At 45.0% G+C, this 12,837-nt stretch overlaps 1 protein-coding gene across 1 annotated transcript in view; it reads left to right on the top strand.

Moving 5' to 3' along the window:
• LOC134469899 (protein O-mannosyl-transferase 2-like) overlaps positions 1–12,152 on the top strand; it is a 20,806-nt gene extending 8,654 nt beyond the window's left edge. The window contains exons 11-21 of the mRNA XM_063223924.1: positions 318–378; positions 936–1,014; positions 1,754–1,905; positions 2,677–2,768; positions 4,055–4,131; positions 4,265–4,336; positions 4,910–4,969; positions 7,232–7,337; positions 9,983–10,123; positions 11,480–11,591; positions 12,047–12,152. Coding sequence (XP_063079994.1) covers positions 318–378; positions 936–1,014; positions 1,754–1,905; positions 2,677–2,768; positions 4,055–4,131; positions 4,265–4,336; positions 4,910–4,969; positions 7,232–7,337; positions 9,983–10,123; positions 11,480–11,591; positions 12,047–12,152 — 1,058 coding nt within the window. The remainder of the gene's footprint in view (positions 1–317; positions 379–935; positions 1,015–1,753; positions 1,906–2,676; positions 2,769–4,054; positions 4,132–4,264; positions 4,337–4,909; positions 4,970–7,231; positions 7,338–9,982; positions 10,124–11,479; positions 11,592–12,046) is intronic.
• The last annotated feature ends 685 nt before the right edge of the window (positions 12,153–12,837 follow it).

Here is a 12,837-nt window from a genome sequence, read left to right as displayed (position 1 = left end):
TAAACATTATGAATATCTATCGTGTATTGACTGGCAAAAGTGAACAGTGTTGGTTGTCAAGCCAGGTGGTACTCTGGGAGCTCAATATTTTCTCAGGTGGTACAGGGTACTCTAATTAATTACTGTAATGCATTTATTTTTTGCTGTCATAGTAATGTAAGTCATTACAGGAGGAGTCTGTCATGTGTACTAGTTACAATGCTAGTAACTTAAGTTACAATACATTTTACTGTAAACTGGATTTGAATGGTGTTCGGCGTGGTGGGTCAGGAAGAAGCTATTAGAGCCCTGTATCTCTCTACCTATTCCTCCCACAGATCCGGACGCGCTCTCAGACCTTATACGCCATGGAGACGTCATTCAGCTGGAACATATTGAGTACGCCTCTAATACACTCTCACACACACACACCACACACACACCTCACAAACACACACACACACACACACACACACACACACACACACACACACACACACACACACACACACACACACACACACACACACACACACACACACACACACACCTCAAATACACAAACACACACACACACACACCGCTTTTCCCATATTGTACAGTATGTGTATGCATCTCATGCACAAATACACTGCACTGAAGGATCTGCCTCATAGCCTGATAAGTGTGTGTGTGCGAATGTGTGTAATAATGTGTGCGTGTGCGTGTGCATGTGCGTGAGTTGAATGGGAGTGTGTGTTGTGTGTGTGTGTGCGTGTGCATATGTGATGGGAGTGTGTGTTTTGTGTGTGTGTGTGTGTGTGTGTGTGTGTGTGTGTGTGTGTGTGTGTGTGTGTGTGTGTGTGTGTGTGTGTGTGTGTGTGTGTGTGTGTGTGTTGAATGTGTGTGCGTGTGTATGTGTGTGTGTGTGCCTGTGTGTGTTGAATGTGTGTGTGTGTGTGTGTGTGTGTGTGTAGGACCACTAGGAATCTCCACAGTCACGTGATGGAGGCTCCGCTCACCAGGAAACACCAGCAGGTCACCGGATACGGAGCAGTAAGACACACGCACACACGCACGCACGCACGCACGCAAGCACGCACGCACGCACGCACGCACGCACGCACGCACGCACACAGTTAACGAGGTCATGGCACTCTAATTATATACCCATTTCGACCATTTTTTCATAATCCTTCATGTCCTCCGACCCGGAATGCAAATTATTTTAGCTAGAAATTTATTTGGTGGTATATTTCAAAGCACTTGATTGTGCCAAAAACATCATCGGAGAACTAACTGCCTTTTCCTCATTAACATTATGTTAATGAGCTGTCCCCTGATTGTCTCAGCAGTAGAGTTAGGAACAAGAGCTAATTGTTACTTAGCACTATTGAAAAATTAGGCGTCGCTATTTTTGTAATTTAAGAAAAAAAAAAGAACGGCAGGAATCCAGCCCTATGCCTTCAAACCAGAGACCGAAACAGAGTCGGAGGAGTAGAGCTCTGAAGAGGAGGGTCGGAGAAAAATGGATGTGTCAGAATTGTAATTTGACCCTTTATCTTTCTAGTTTCGCTATACGCTATTCGTTTAGCGAATGGTTAGTAAACGTTCCATGAGCAAGTGACGAGGAGGCGAGTGAGTGAGCAGCATGTGAATCAAGCTCAAGGACACACACACACACACACACCTCCTAAATGCCATATCCCTTACTCACTACTATGTTTGGAATGTTGACAGCTCATTAAGTGCACAGATCGTTCAATAATGTCCATGTGTGGGTTGTGTGTTCTAGAATGGCATAGGTGATGATAACGACTTCTGGGTAGTGGAGGTGTACGGGGGTCAAAAGGGTGACCTTGTTAAGACCATTCGCAGTAAAATCCGCTTCGTACACAAGAACACTGGCTGCGTCCTCTTCTCATCAGGAGAACAGCTGCCCAAGTGGTGAGTACACACACACACACACACACACACACACACACACACACACACACACACACACACACACACACACACACACACACACACACACACACACACACACACACACACACACACACACACACACACACACACACACACACACACACACACACTTCCATTTCATGTTTTGGTGCTTTTGGTGGTATGAACATTCTAATTCGCCAGAAATAAAACCGCATTGAAAATCAATGGGATTGGCCCTGCCTTGGCAAACCTGTAGGGCACTCCCTGTCATGCGGCTGACCCGGGTTCCATTCCCAGTCTGGGTCCTCTGCTGACCCCTCCCCGTCTCTCTCCGAATTCTCTTCCTGTCCACCTCTCACGCTGTCCTATCAAATAAAGTTGAAAAAATCTTTACCAAAAAAAAAAGAGGAAAATCAATGGTATGATTTGCCTGGTGAGTTAAAATGCTCATCACACCAAAACATGGCACGGAAATCTTTGGAGAACGATGAAGAGGGAAGTGTTAACAGATCAAAAAAGATCCATAACCCCCATGCAATGCCACAGCCATTGACTTCAATGTATCATGTTATCAAGTGCGTCATGGCCGTGATCAAAGGAACAGTCCACCCTGTTACTGAAAAAAACTTGTACCCCAACCCCAACACTGTCCATTTGTGTGTGTGTGTGTGTGTGTGTGTGTGTGTGTGTGTGTGTGTGTGTGTGTGTGTGTGTGTGTGTGTGTGTGTGTGTGTGTGTGTGTGTGTGTGTGTGTGTGTGTGTGTGTAGGGCTTGGGAGCAGGGAGAGGTGACGTGTAACCCGCACGACAAGGACACGCCCAGTTTTCACTGGAACATCGAGGACCACAGCAACCCCAAACGTACACGCACACGCACACAGCAACCCCAAACGTACACACAAACACACACACACACTATAGCTCACTACACAGACAGACAGACAGACAGACAGACAGACAGACAGACAGACAGACAGACAGACAGACAGACAGACAGACAGACAGACAGACAGACAGACAGACACACACACAACAACCCGAAACGTACACACACACAGTCACTCACACACACACACAGCAACCCCAAAGGCGCGCACACACACACACACACACACACACACACACACACACACACACACACACACACACACACACACACACACACACACACACACACACACACACACACACACACACACACACACACACACACACACACACACACACACACACAGCAACCCCAAACGTACACACGTACACACACACAGCAACCCCAAACGTACACACACACACACACGCACGCACGCACGCACACACACAGTATAGCTCACTATTCTCAGCAACCGCAAAAGAAAAATCCACAATTGTCAAGCTCCTAACCCAAACCCTTAAAGGTGCACTGTCTAAGACGGTGGCCAGAGTAAGTATTGCAACTATGCTGCTCATTGACGCTGTACTGTCTACTGCCGAATTCGAGAATATTTTCTAAATAATGAACTAATATTTAGTAGTATGACCAACGTACAGCAAGATTTGCAGTTAAAAATGTCTATGACGGACAATTGCTTTTCATGTATGAAAAGTGCAATTTTTCCTGTCATAATGAATACCTAAAGTGATACTGTCCCATTTTTGGAAATAATCTTATTTTACACCTCTCCTTCAGTTAAATGATTGAGTTTTACCTTTCTCCTGAACTTCCTGCCGTTCTCTGAGTATGGCAGTGCAAATTGTACCTTCAAGCTAGCAATTAACATTGAGTCCTATGAGACCAACTGGCGGCTAACTGGTCTCATACTAGGACTCAATGTTAACGGCTAGCTTAGAGGTAAAATTTGCACTGCCATACTCAGACAACGGTTGAATGTACAGGGGAAAGGCAAAACTCAATCGTCTAACTCAAGGAGAGGTGTAAAATAAGCTTATTTCCAAAAACGGGACAGTATAACTTTGAGTATTCATGAAAAAACTAACGTTTGTGAATGGCTATCATGAATTCTGGAAATTAACTTGTAAACTATTGCACAGTGCACCTTTAATTCCAATATTATTTGTGTGTGTGTGTGTGTGTGTGTGTGTGTGTGTGTGTGTGTGTGTGTGTGTGTGTGTGTGTGTGTGTGTGTGTGTGTGTGTGTGTGTGTGCGCAGTGCCCAATATCAGTCTGGAGGTGTTGAAGCCTTCCTTCCTGGAGATTCTGGTAGAGTCGCACATTGTCATGTTCAAGGTAACACACACACACACACACACACACACACACACACACACACACACACACACACACACACACACACACACACACACACACACACACACACACACACACACACACACCCTCAGTATTGTGTTTCGTTCTGTAGACCAACAACGGTATGAAGCCTAAAGAAGACGAAGTGACCTCACAACCCTGGCAATGGCCTATCAACTACCAGGTACGGGGTGTGTGTTTGCGTGTGTGTGTGTGTTTGTTTGTGGCATTGGCCTATCAACTACAAGGTGAGGGATGTGTGTGTGCGTGCGTGCGTGTGTGTGTGCACGTGTGCATGCGTGTGTGTGTGTGTGTGTGTGTGTGTGTGTGTGTGTGTGTGTGTGTGTGTGTGTGTGTGTGTGTGTGTGTGTGTGTGTGTGTGTGTGTGTGAGCGAGTGCAAGAGAGGCTGCTGCAGATGCAGTGTGAGGATGTGTGTGTGTGTGTGTGTGTGTGTGTGTGTGTGTGTGTGTGTGTGTGTGTGTGTGTGTGTGTGTGTGTGTGTGTGTGTGTGTGTGTGTGTGTGTGTGTGTGTGTGTGTGTGTGCGATCATGTCTACACTATACTGTATTTGAGGTTATGTGATCTCCGCCATGCGTACAGAACTGAATGCAGTGTGTGTGTGTGTGTGTGTGTGTGTGTGTGTGTGTGTGTGTGTGTGTGTGTGTGTGTGTGTGTGTGTGTGTGTGTGTGTGTGTGTGTGTGTGTGTGTGTGTGTGTGTGTGTGTGTGTGTGTGCGTTACTCCTTGTGTCTTTCAGGGAATCGGCTTCTCTGGTACGAATGAGACAGATTATCGAGTCTATTTTCTGGGCAATCCTGTAAGTACTACATTACACTACATAACATAACAATACACTACAATACACTATACATTACACTTTATAACATTGCAATACATTACATTACATTTCAACGTTACACTACACTACATTGCATTACATTGTGTGTGTGTATTACTGGAACATGTTTTGCCAAACTTTCAAAAATCAGCGATAATACACTACACTACATTACATTACATTACACCACACCACACACATCACACATTACACATTACACATTACACATTACACATTACACTACACACCACAACATACTACATTACACTACATTACACTGCACTACCCTACAAAACAAGAACGCAGTAACTCATACTTTGGCAAACTGAGAAAAAAGGCTTCAAAGTTTCCTATATGCCCCGAAAACAGTGTTGTCGGTAAAGTGGTGGTGACACTTCCTTGTAATATTTTTTTTAGGATAGAAATTAAATGCACACAAAAAAATCCAAAAAAACAACATGTATGTGTCTTTTTGCAACAAAAAAACGGAGTTACTGCGTTCTTGGCTGGTATTACTGCCACAAAATGGAGTTACTGCAGGAGTTACTGCGTTCTTGGCTAGTATTACTGTCTACTCTCAAACCATTTTTTGACACAAGACAAATGAGGAAGTTTAAGCCCATTTCCGATTTAAACTCAATTTCGAGTTATTGCGTACTTGTTTTGCACGGCAGTACACAACACAACACAACACAACACAACACAACACAACACAACACAACACAACACAACACAACACAACACAACACAACACAACACAACACAACACAACACAACATTATTCTACATTACACTACACACCACACTACATTGCACTACATTATACTACATTATTATATGGTGTGACGTCATCGGTCGAATGCTCCATTCATTTCAATGGGGCTCCCCAACGTTCGCACGTCTGATATTTGAGATAACGGACGGGTTGGTCTATATCAGACCGCTGTCAATGGCAACAAGACTTTTCACTGCTAAAGCGAATGTTTCATATCACTCCGCAGGGGGTCCGGTCTTTTGTCACTCTAATCAGCTGCTGTGATAGACTACACCTGTTGTCCTGGCTACCTAGCTGTTGCCTAGCGGTGTTCCACAACGGCACTGTTTTGTTTTGCGCAGCAACAATCTTAACATTAAATAGGCCTAAAGAAATGTCCCTGCCATGTGTGAATCATTTAAGTATATCCATATAATAAGCGGGTTAACTTTCGGCGAGTCGGTCGCTTTGTGGAATAGCAGCACTTCAGAGAGAACAAGACCCCTCCGCTCCGCGTCGGGGTCTAAAGATTCTCTCTGTCGTGCTGCTATTCCACGGTAGCGACCTTCTCGCCGAACGTTAACCCTTACTTATAAATGTGCTCATAATGCGCTATAGATATGGGCTTCATAGAAAGTGTTACCCAAAGTTGTTATAAGGGTACACCCTTCAGTTCAGAAAACAACCACATGAAATGATGTGATAGTGCGTCCAAGCTCCAAATCAATAACATTATTATTTTAATCTTTAAAAAAAAAAAAAATACTAGCCTTATGTAACCTTTACTACCTACAAACGATCATCAAAAAGATACATTTAAAAAATCGTAGGTGTATCGAACCATAGGTCATAAATCGTGATACGAACAGAATCACGAGTTGAGTGTATCGTTACAGCCCTACTGAGGGCCCTTGTCTGTGTGGTAATGATTGGGTTTTCTTTCAGCTGGATAAACGTGTAATTCACAATAACCCCCTGAGAAGGGTTTTTTTTCCAGAGAGAAACATCACAATTTTGGACCATTCTGCATGCTCTCTTGAGCTACCATTTGATAACATTTGGGAATGGAAGGCAAGGGATAGGCCCTACTTGCAAAAGTAGACATGAGTCTCCGCTCCGCGTCGGGGTCTAAAGATTCTCTCTGTCGTGCTGCTATTCCACGGTGGCGACCTTCTCGCCGAACGTTAACCCTTACCTACATTACACTACACTACACTTCATTACACTTTATAATATTGCAAAACATAGCATTACATTTCAATACATTACACTACACTACACTGCATTATATTTCAACATTACACTACACTATATTGCATTACATTGTGTGTGTGTGTAGCCTAGGTGTTGTGGTGGTTGCACCTGGCCTGCCGGGGTGTGTAGTATAACAGGTGTGTGTGTGTGTGTGTGTGTGTGTGTGTGTGTGTGTGTGTGTGTGTGTGTGTGTGTGTGTGTGTGTGTGTGTGTGTGTGTGTGTGTGTGTGTAGGTGTTATGGGGATTAAACCTGGCCTGTCTGGGTGTGTATCTATTGATGGTCGTCTTCGCAGCTGCTGGTCTACACAGAGGCTGCATCATGGACGCCAAGAGACACGGTGAGTTGCGCGCACGCACGCACACACACTAGACCAAAAGGGATAGTGAGTTATCTATAAAAATTAACCAAATGGTAAATGAACTGCGTGTTTATAGCACTTTCCTACTTGGTACCTGTACCAAAATATTGGTATTGTGACAACACTAGAGGAGGCTGCTCTTAGGGCTGGGCGATGCGCTGGAGTAGAAAAGTTCAGATGTAGCCCACTGTGGCTCTAACGGTAGGCCACTGGACTGCTACGCTGGCGACCCGGGTTTGATTCCGGGTCCTATGCCGATCCTTCCCCACATCTCTGCCCATTCGTTTCCTGTCACTCCTTCTCTGTCCTATCAAGTCATAAAAAAGAGCCAAAAAAAAGAAAGAAAGAAAAGGTCAGATGTGACGTGTGAGAAATGCATAACGTGCGAAGACCACATTGGGCTGGTTGGCTTTCGCGCATTCCTTGCCTTAGGCACCTATTTATTCACATAATCACACACTTACAGTGTCCCATCACCCCCCCCCCACACACACACACACACACACACACACACACACACACACACACACACACACACACACACACACACACACACACACACACTCCTCGTAATGTGTGAGCTGATTGCCTGAGGCTTTCGCACATTCTGAAAATCAGTTGTCGAACACGCCTGGCAACATACCACCACCCCTGTCCTCCCGCTATACATCCAGAACGTATATAATAAAGTAGGCCTACCTCCCCGACACACTCCTCAATGTACTGCTGACTGGTCATAAATATGTATGTTGCCTCACTCTTTTGAACAGCCAGACGTGTGTGTGTGTGTGTGTGTGTGTGTGTGTGTGTGTGTGTGTGTGTGTGTGTGTGTGTGTGTGTGTGTGTGTGTGTGTGTGTGTGTGTGTGTGTGTGTGTGTGTGTGTGTGTGTGTGTGTGTGTGTGTGTGTGTGTGTGCTACCCTACCAAGACATACAGTACACGCCACCACTAATGTGCTAGCCTGGTAAACCAGCGCTGGACGCTGAACATTTTTCATCTGCGAGTGGGTCTGGGCTCGGATCTGAGAACGTTTTGAACACTGTGCCCTGAGTCTGGCAAACCCAATCACAACGCAGAGATTTGTTTTGAATCAAAGCGGGCGGGGTTTTGAGGGAGTGACAACGAATCTCGCAACACCGTTGGGAAAGCACATCAACGTCAAAGATTGCCGATTGGTCAGACCGCCGGCACGGTGTGAAAAAACAACAGGTTGGTGTCATCAACAATCTTCGGAGGTATCGTTCATCGGGGCCAGACTAAATTACTCTGGTCTCACATTTAAGCTGGTTCATCAGGCTACTACTACCTACACGTGCGCACAGCAGTTCTACTAATCTAAACAGCAGTGTTTTTATTAGTAATGCAACAGCTGCTGTTGGTCAACATTACAAAGCAACTGGACTTCTGTTGTTTTTAGTAACATTTTTGGATGAATGTGAATCATGACCAAATACTATGACAGCTCATCATCTCATGTGTATCTATTCACCTAACCCTTACCTGTCAGAGGGCCTTGGAAGAGCACAAGATAACATGCAAAGTCGTGGTGCACACACGCAAGCCGGTTCAAGTCGGCATGTTATTCATACGCTGTTGCATGATGCCATGCCATATCTCTTGTAATTATACCTGAAGATCCAGTATTTCAGGAGACAGAATGGTAAGACCAGAGAAACCAGTTTCTTGAGGAGGAGAGGAGTGGAGAGGAGAGGAGAGGAGAGGAGAGGACAGAAGAGAGGAGAGGAGAGGAGAGGAGAGGAGAGGAGAGGAGAGGACAGGAGAGGAGAGGAGAGGAGAGGAGAGGAGAGGACAGAAGAGGAGAGGAGAGGACAGAAGAGAGGAGAGGATAGGAGGTCCAGTATTTCAGGAGACAGAATGGTAAGACCAGAGAAACCAGTTTTTGAGAAGGAGAGGAGAGGACAGGAGAGAGGAGAGGAGAGGAGGCCCAGTATTTCAGAAGAGAGACTTGTAAGACCAGAGACCGACTGCTAAAACAGGAGAAACTAGTTTCTTGAGGAACACTGAAGAACACCTACAAAGCCTCTCTGTGTCAAATACAATCAATTACTCCAACTCCAATATTCACTAATTACTCAAACCACAAGTTTTCATTTGAATCTTGGTGTAGATTTTCAATGAAATCACAAGCCGATTAAAAGCTAATAGGTAAAAAAAAAACACATTAATCAGACATGCCCCATTCAATCAAGGGGAAAGGAAATCTGAAGTGCTTTCTCTGTATTCCAACAGCTCTATGTTCTCACAGTCTTATGTCGCAACTTGTGTTCTCTCAGGATTTTTCCAATTTCATTTTTTTCTCATTTCTTACTGAAGGGTCAGGGCTTATCCTATATTCCCTACGGAAACAATTGACTGAAAAACTGGTGTTTTGTCTGGTGTGTGTTGATGACATTATCATCAATACATGATGGTATTTGTTACAGTGTGTGTGAATGTGTGTGTGTGTGTGTGTGTGTGTGTGTGTGTGTGTGTGTGTGTGTGTGTGTGTGTGTGTGTGTGTGTGTGTGTGTGTGTGTGTGTGTGTGTGTGTGTGTGTGTGTGTGTGTGTGTGTGTGGTGTTCTGATGTGTCTGATGTGTGTGTGTCCCCGTCCCCATCCCCCAGGGCATGCGTGTGTGTTGACGGGGGGAGGCGGGATGTTGTTTCTGGGCTGGCTGCTGCACTATCTCCCCTTCTACGCCATGGGAAGAATACTCTACTACCACCACTACTACCCTGCCATGCTGTTCAATATCATGCTCACAGGTAACACACACACACACAAAGTTCCAAAGATAATTTGTCAGACAGCGATCAAACCAGCCTGCCAACATACCATCTCACACACACACACACACACACACACACAAAGTTCCAAAGATAATTTGTCAGACAGCGATCAAACCAGCCTGCCAACATACCATCTCACACACACACACACACACACACACACACACACACACACACACACACACACACACACACACACACTAACATGCCCATGGGGACTCCAGTTCGAGTCTGGCAGGGATCATTTCCCAGCCCTGCCCCATGTCTCTCTCCTGCTCATTTCCTGTCTCCTCTCACACTGTCCTGACATAATTAAGGCCCCAAAAAAGGCCCCCGAAATCTACTTTCAAAAGAATATTCTTGCATTTAAATACAAACAATTGATGCAACTAAGAATACAGGGGACCACAAACTGAACTGACATAGAAAACATATGGGAGTGAGGGTATATGTGTCGGTGTGTGTGCAGATGTAGTAAACATCTCTTCTGCCTCCTCATGCAGTGCAGTACAGTCCAGCGGGAGGCTCGGCAGACCGTAGCACAAGTGGTCGGAACTACGTAGTGAGCGATACGGACAAAAAAGCATAGGCCTATACACGATCATGGATTACTTTATATCACGACAATAACAATATTTATCACGATATAGGCCTACCACAATTACATGTTTTCAGTTGTTGTCTTTATTTTCTCTTTATTGTGTTGTGTCACAAAACCACATTTCTTAAAATGCTATCTTTTTAGTCTTCTTTTTACAGTTATGTTAACTTTTTAGAGCGTGCATAGTGACAACACAGAATGAAATTAAATTTTATATTAGCTGTAATAATGGATAAAATGAGTTTATCACGAAAAAAATCATAGAGGAGAAAGGGACAAAGACCATGTTACCGTTCAAAGAGGCTAGTGAGACTGAACTTGTTACTGCAGTGGCCACAGCCAAGTTTGACCAGCATTTGGCCTGTTAGCAGGTGCTAATGCCAAGCCCTGGTAAAGGATATTGTGTATTGTGTATGTCCCTACTTGACTAATTGTACTAAGCTATGGCTATAGTATAGCAGGATGTTGTGCGTGTGTACCGCATACCGGTATGTTAGTGTATTTCCCCTGCAACTATCATAGTAGACTGATATGGTATAGCGAGGCATGGCTACAGTAAATGATGTTGTGTATTGTGTGTTAAAAATAATGGCTGTAGTAGTAAAATAAAGGGACTGCAACCTTCTTGCTGTCGAACAGCTCCTCTACCACCTGAGCCACCACCGTCCCTAATCGTGTATCATGTATTTCCCTACCAGACTAATAGAACTGAGCTATGGTTTCTCCATCAGGGATAACTCTGGACTGCCTGCTGCAGAATGTGGATCTGCTGGTAAAGCCCCCCTATGCAGACTGGGCACTAAGAGGGGGACAGGGGCTACTAGCAGTGGTTATCCTCTACAGGTGAGTGAGAGAGAGTGAGAGTGAGAGAGAGAGAGTGTGTGTGTGAGCCCCCCTATGCAGACTGGCCCCTGAGAGGAGGGCAGGGGCTACTGGCAGCGGTTATCCTTAACAAATGAGTGAGTGAGTGAGTGTGTGTGTGTGTGTGTGTAAATTTATATTTTGGGGCAAAAAATTAAACGAGAGAAAAAATAATGTTATTTTAGGCAGCTCTGTTGAAATCCATTCATTTTTCAATTGCCAACTACCTGCGGTACCACCCACACAACTTCAATCATTGGCCCTTCTCATTGGCTACAGCAGCGGTTCCCAAACTTTTTCTGCGAGGACCCCCTTTTGGACTTGGGAATATTTTCGCGACCAATCAAACACAAGCTGCTGTCAGACACCGCTTCTTTACTCCACCATTACAAAGACTTTATTCATCTGGTGTGTGTGTGTGTGTTTGTCTCCTGTAGCTTCTACCTGTTCCACCCCCTGTCTTACGGAATGCAGGGACCCCGGGCACACGAGGAGGGAAGCCCCATGTACAACCTCAACTGGATGGAATCATGGGAGTTCTAATGGGAGAGGGGGGGGGGGAAAGAGAAAAGAGAGAGGGAGGGATTGGAGAGAGAGAACAGTGAGTGAGAGAGAGAGAGAGAGAGAGAGAGAGAGAGAGAGAGAGAGAGAGAGAGAGAGAGAGAGAGAGGGAGGGAGAGAGAGAAGAGAGAGAGGAAGGGGGAGAGAAGAGAGGGGGGAGAGAGAAGAGAGGGGGAGAGAAAGAGAGAGAGAGAGAGATGGGGGGGGAAGAGGGGCGGGGGTTGAAGAAAGAAAAGGGTAAACAGGTGGTGGTAGTATGGTATGCAGAAAGGGACATATAAACCAAAACATTCTCCAGAGGGGATTGGAGATCATTATCTATTACAGTGGTTCCCAACCTTTTTCTTAAGGGACCCATGTTTTTACTATTGTAAGCTTTGGTGACCCAACCACGCGAGCGCCCGAGACGGAGTCACAAGATGCCCTCCGTTTCCTGCGAAAACTTATTTTAGTTATTTTATTCCTCAATTCGTCTTTGGTCAAATATAGAATAAATGTTTAATGAAGCACTTACAATTTGTTGCGTCTATGCATTTAATATTAGTTAAATGCTTTGTCTTTTATTCAACATGGGCTATATATATTTAAAACGAAACCCCTTAAAATCAAGAGGGCTCCGCGACCCCCTGTGGATCTTTGGCGACCCATAAGGGGGGTCCCGACCCAT

The sequence above is a fragment of the Engraulis encrasicolus genome, chromosome 19, assembly GCF_034702125.1.
Source record: "Engraulis encrasicolus isolate BLACKSEA-1 chromosome 19, IST_EnEncr_1.0, whole genome shotgun sequence".
Classification (NCBI taxonomy): Eukaryota; Metazoa; Chordata; class Actinopteri; order Clupeiformes; family Engraulidae; genus Engraulis; species Engraulis encrasicolus.
The sequence above is the reverse complement of the archived record's forward strand: the minus strand, read 5'-3'. Positions and strand labels throughout refer to the sequence as shown.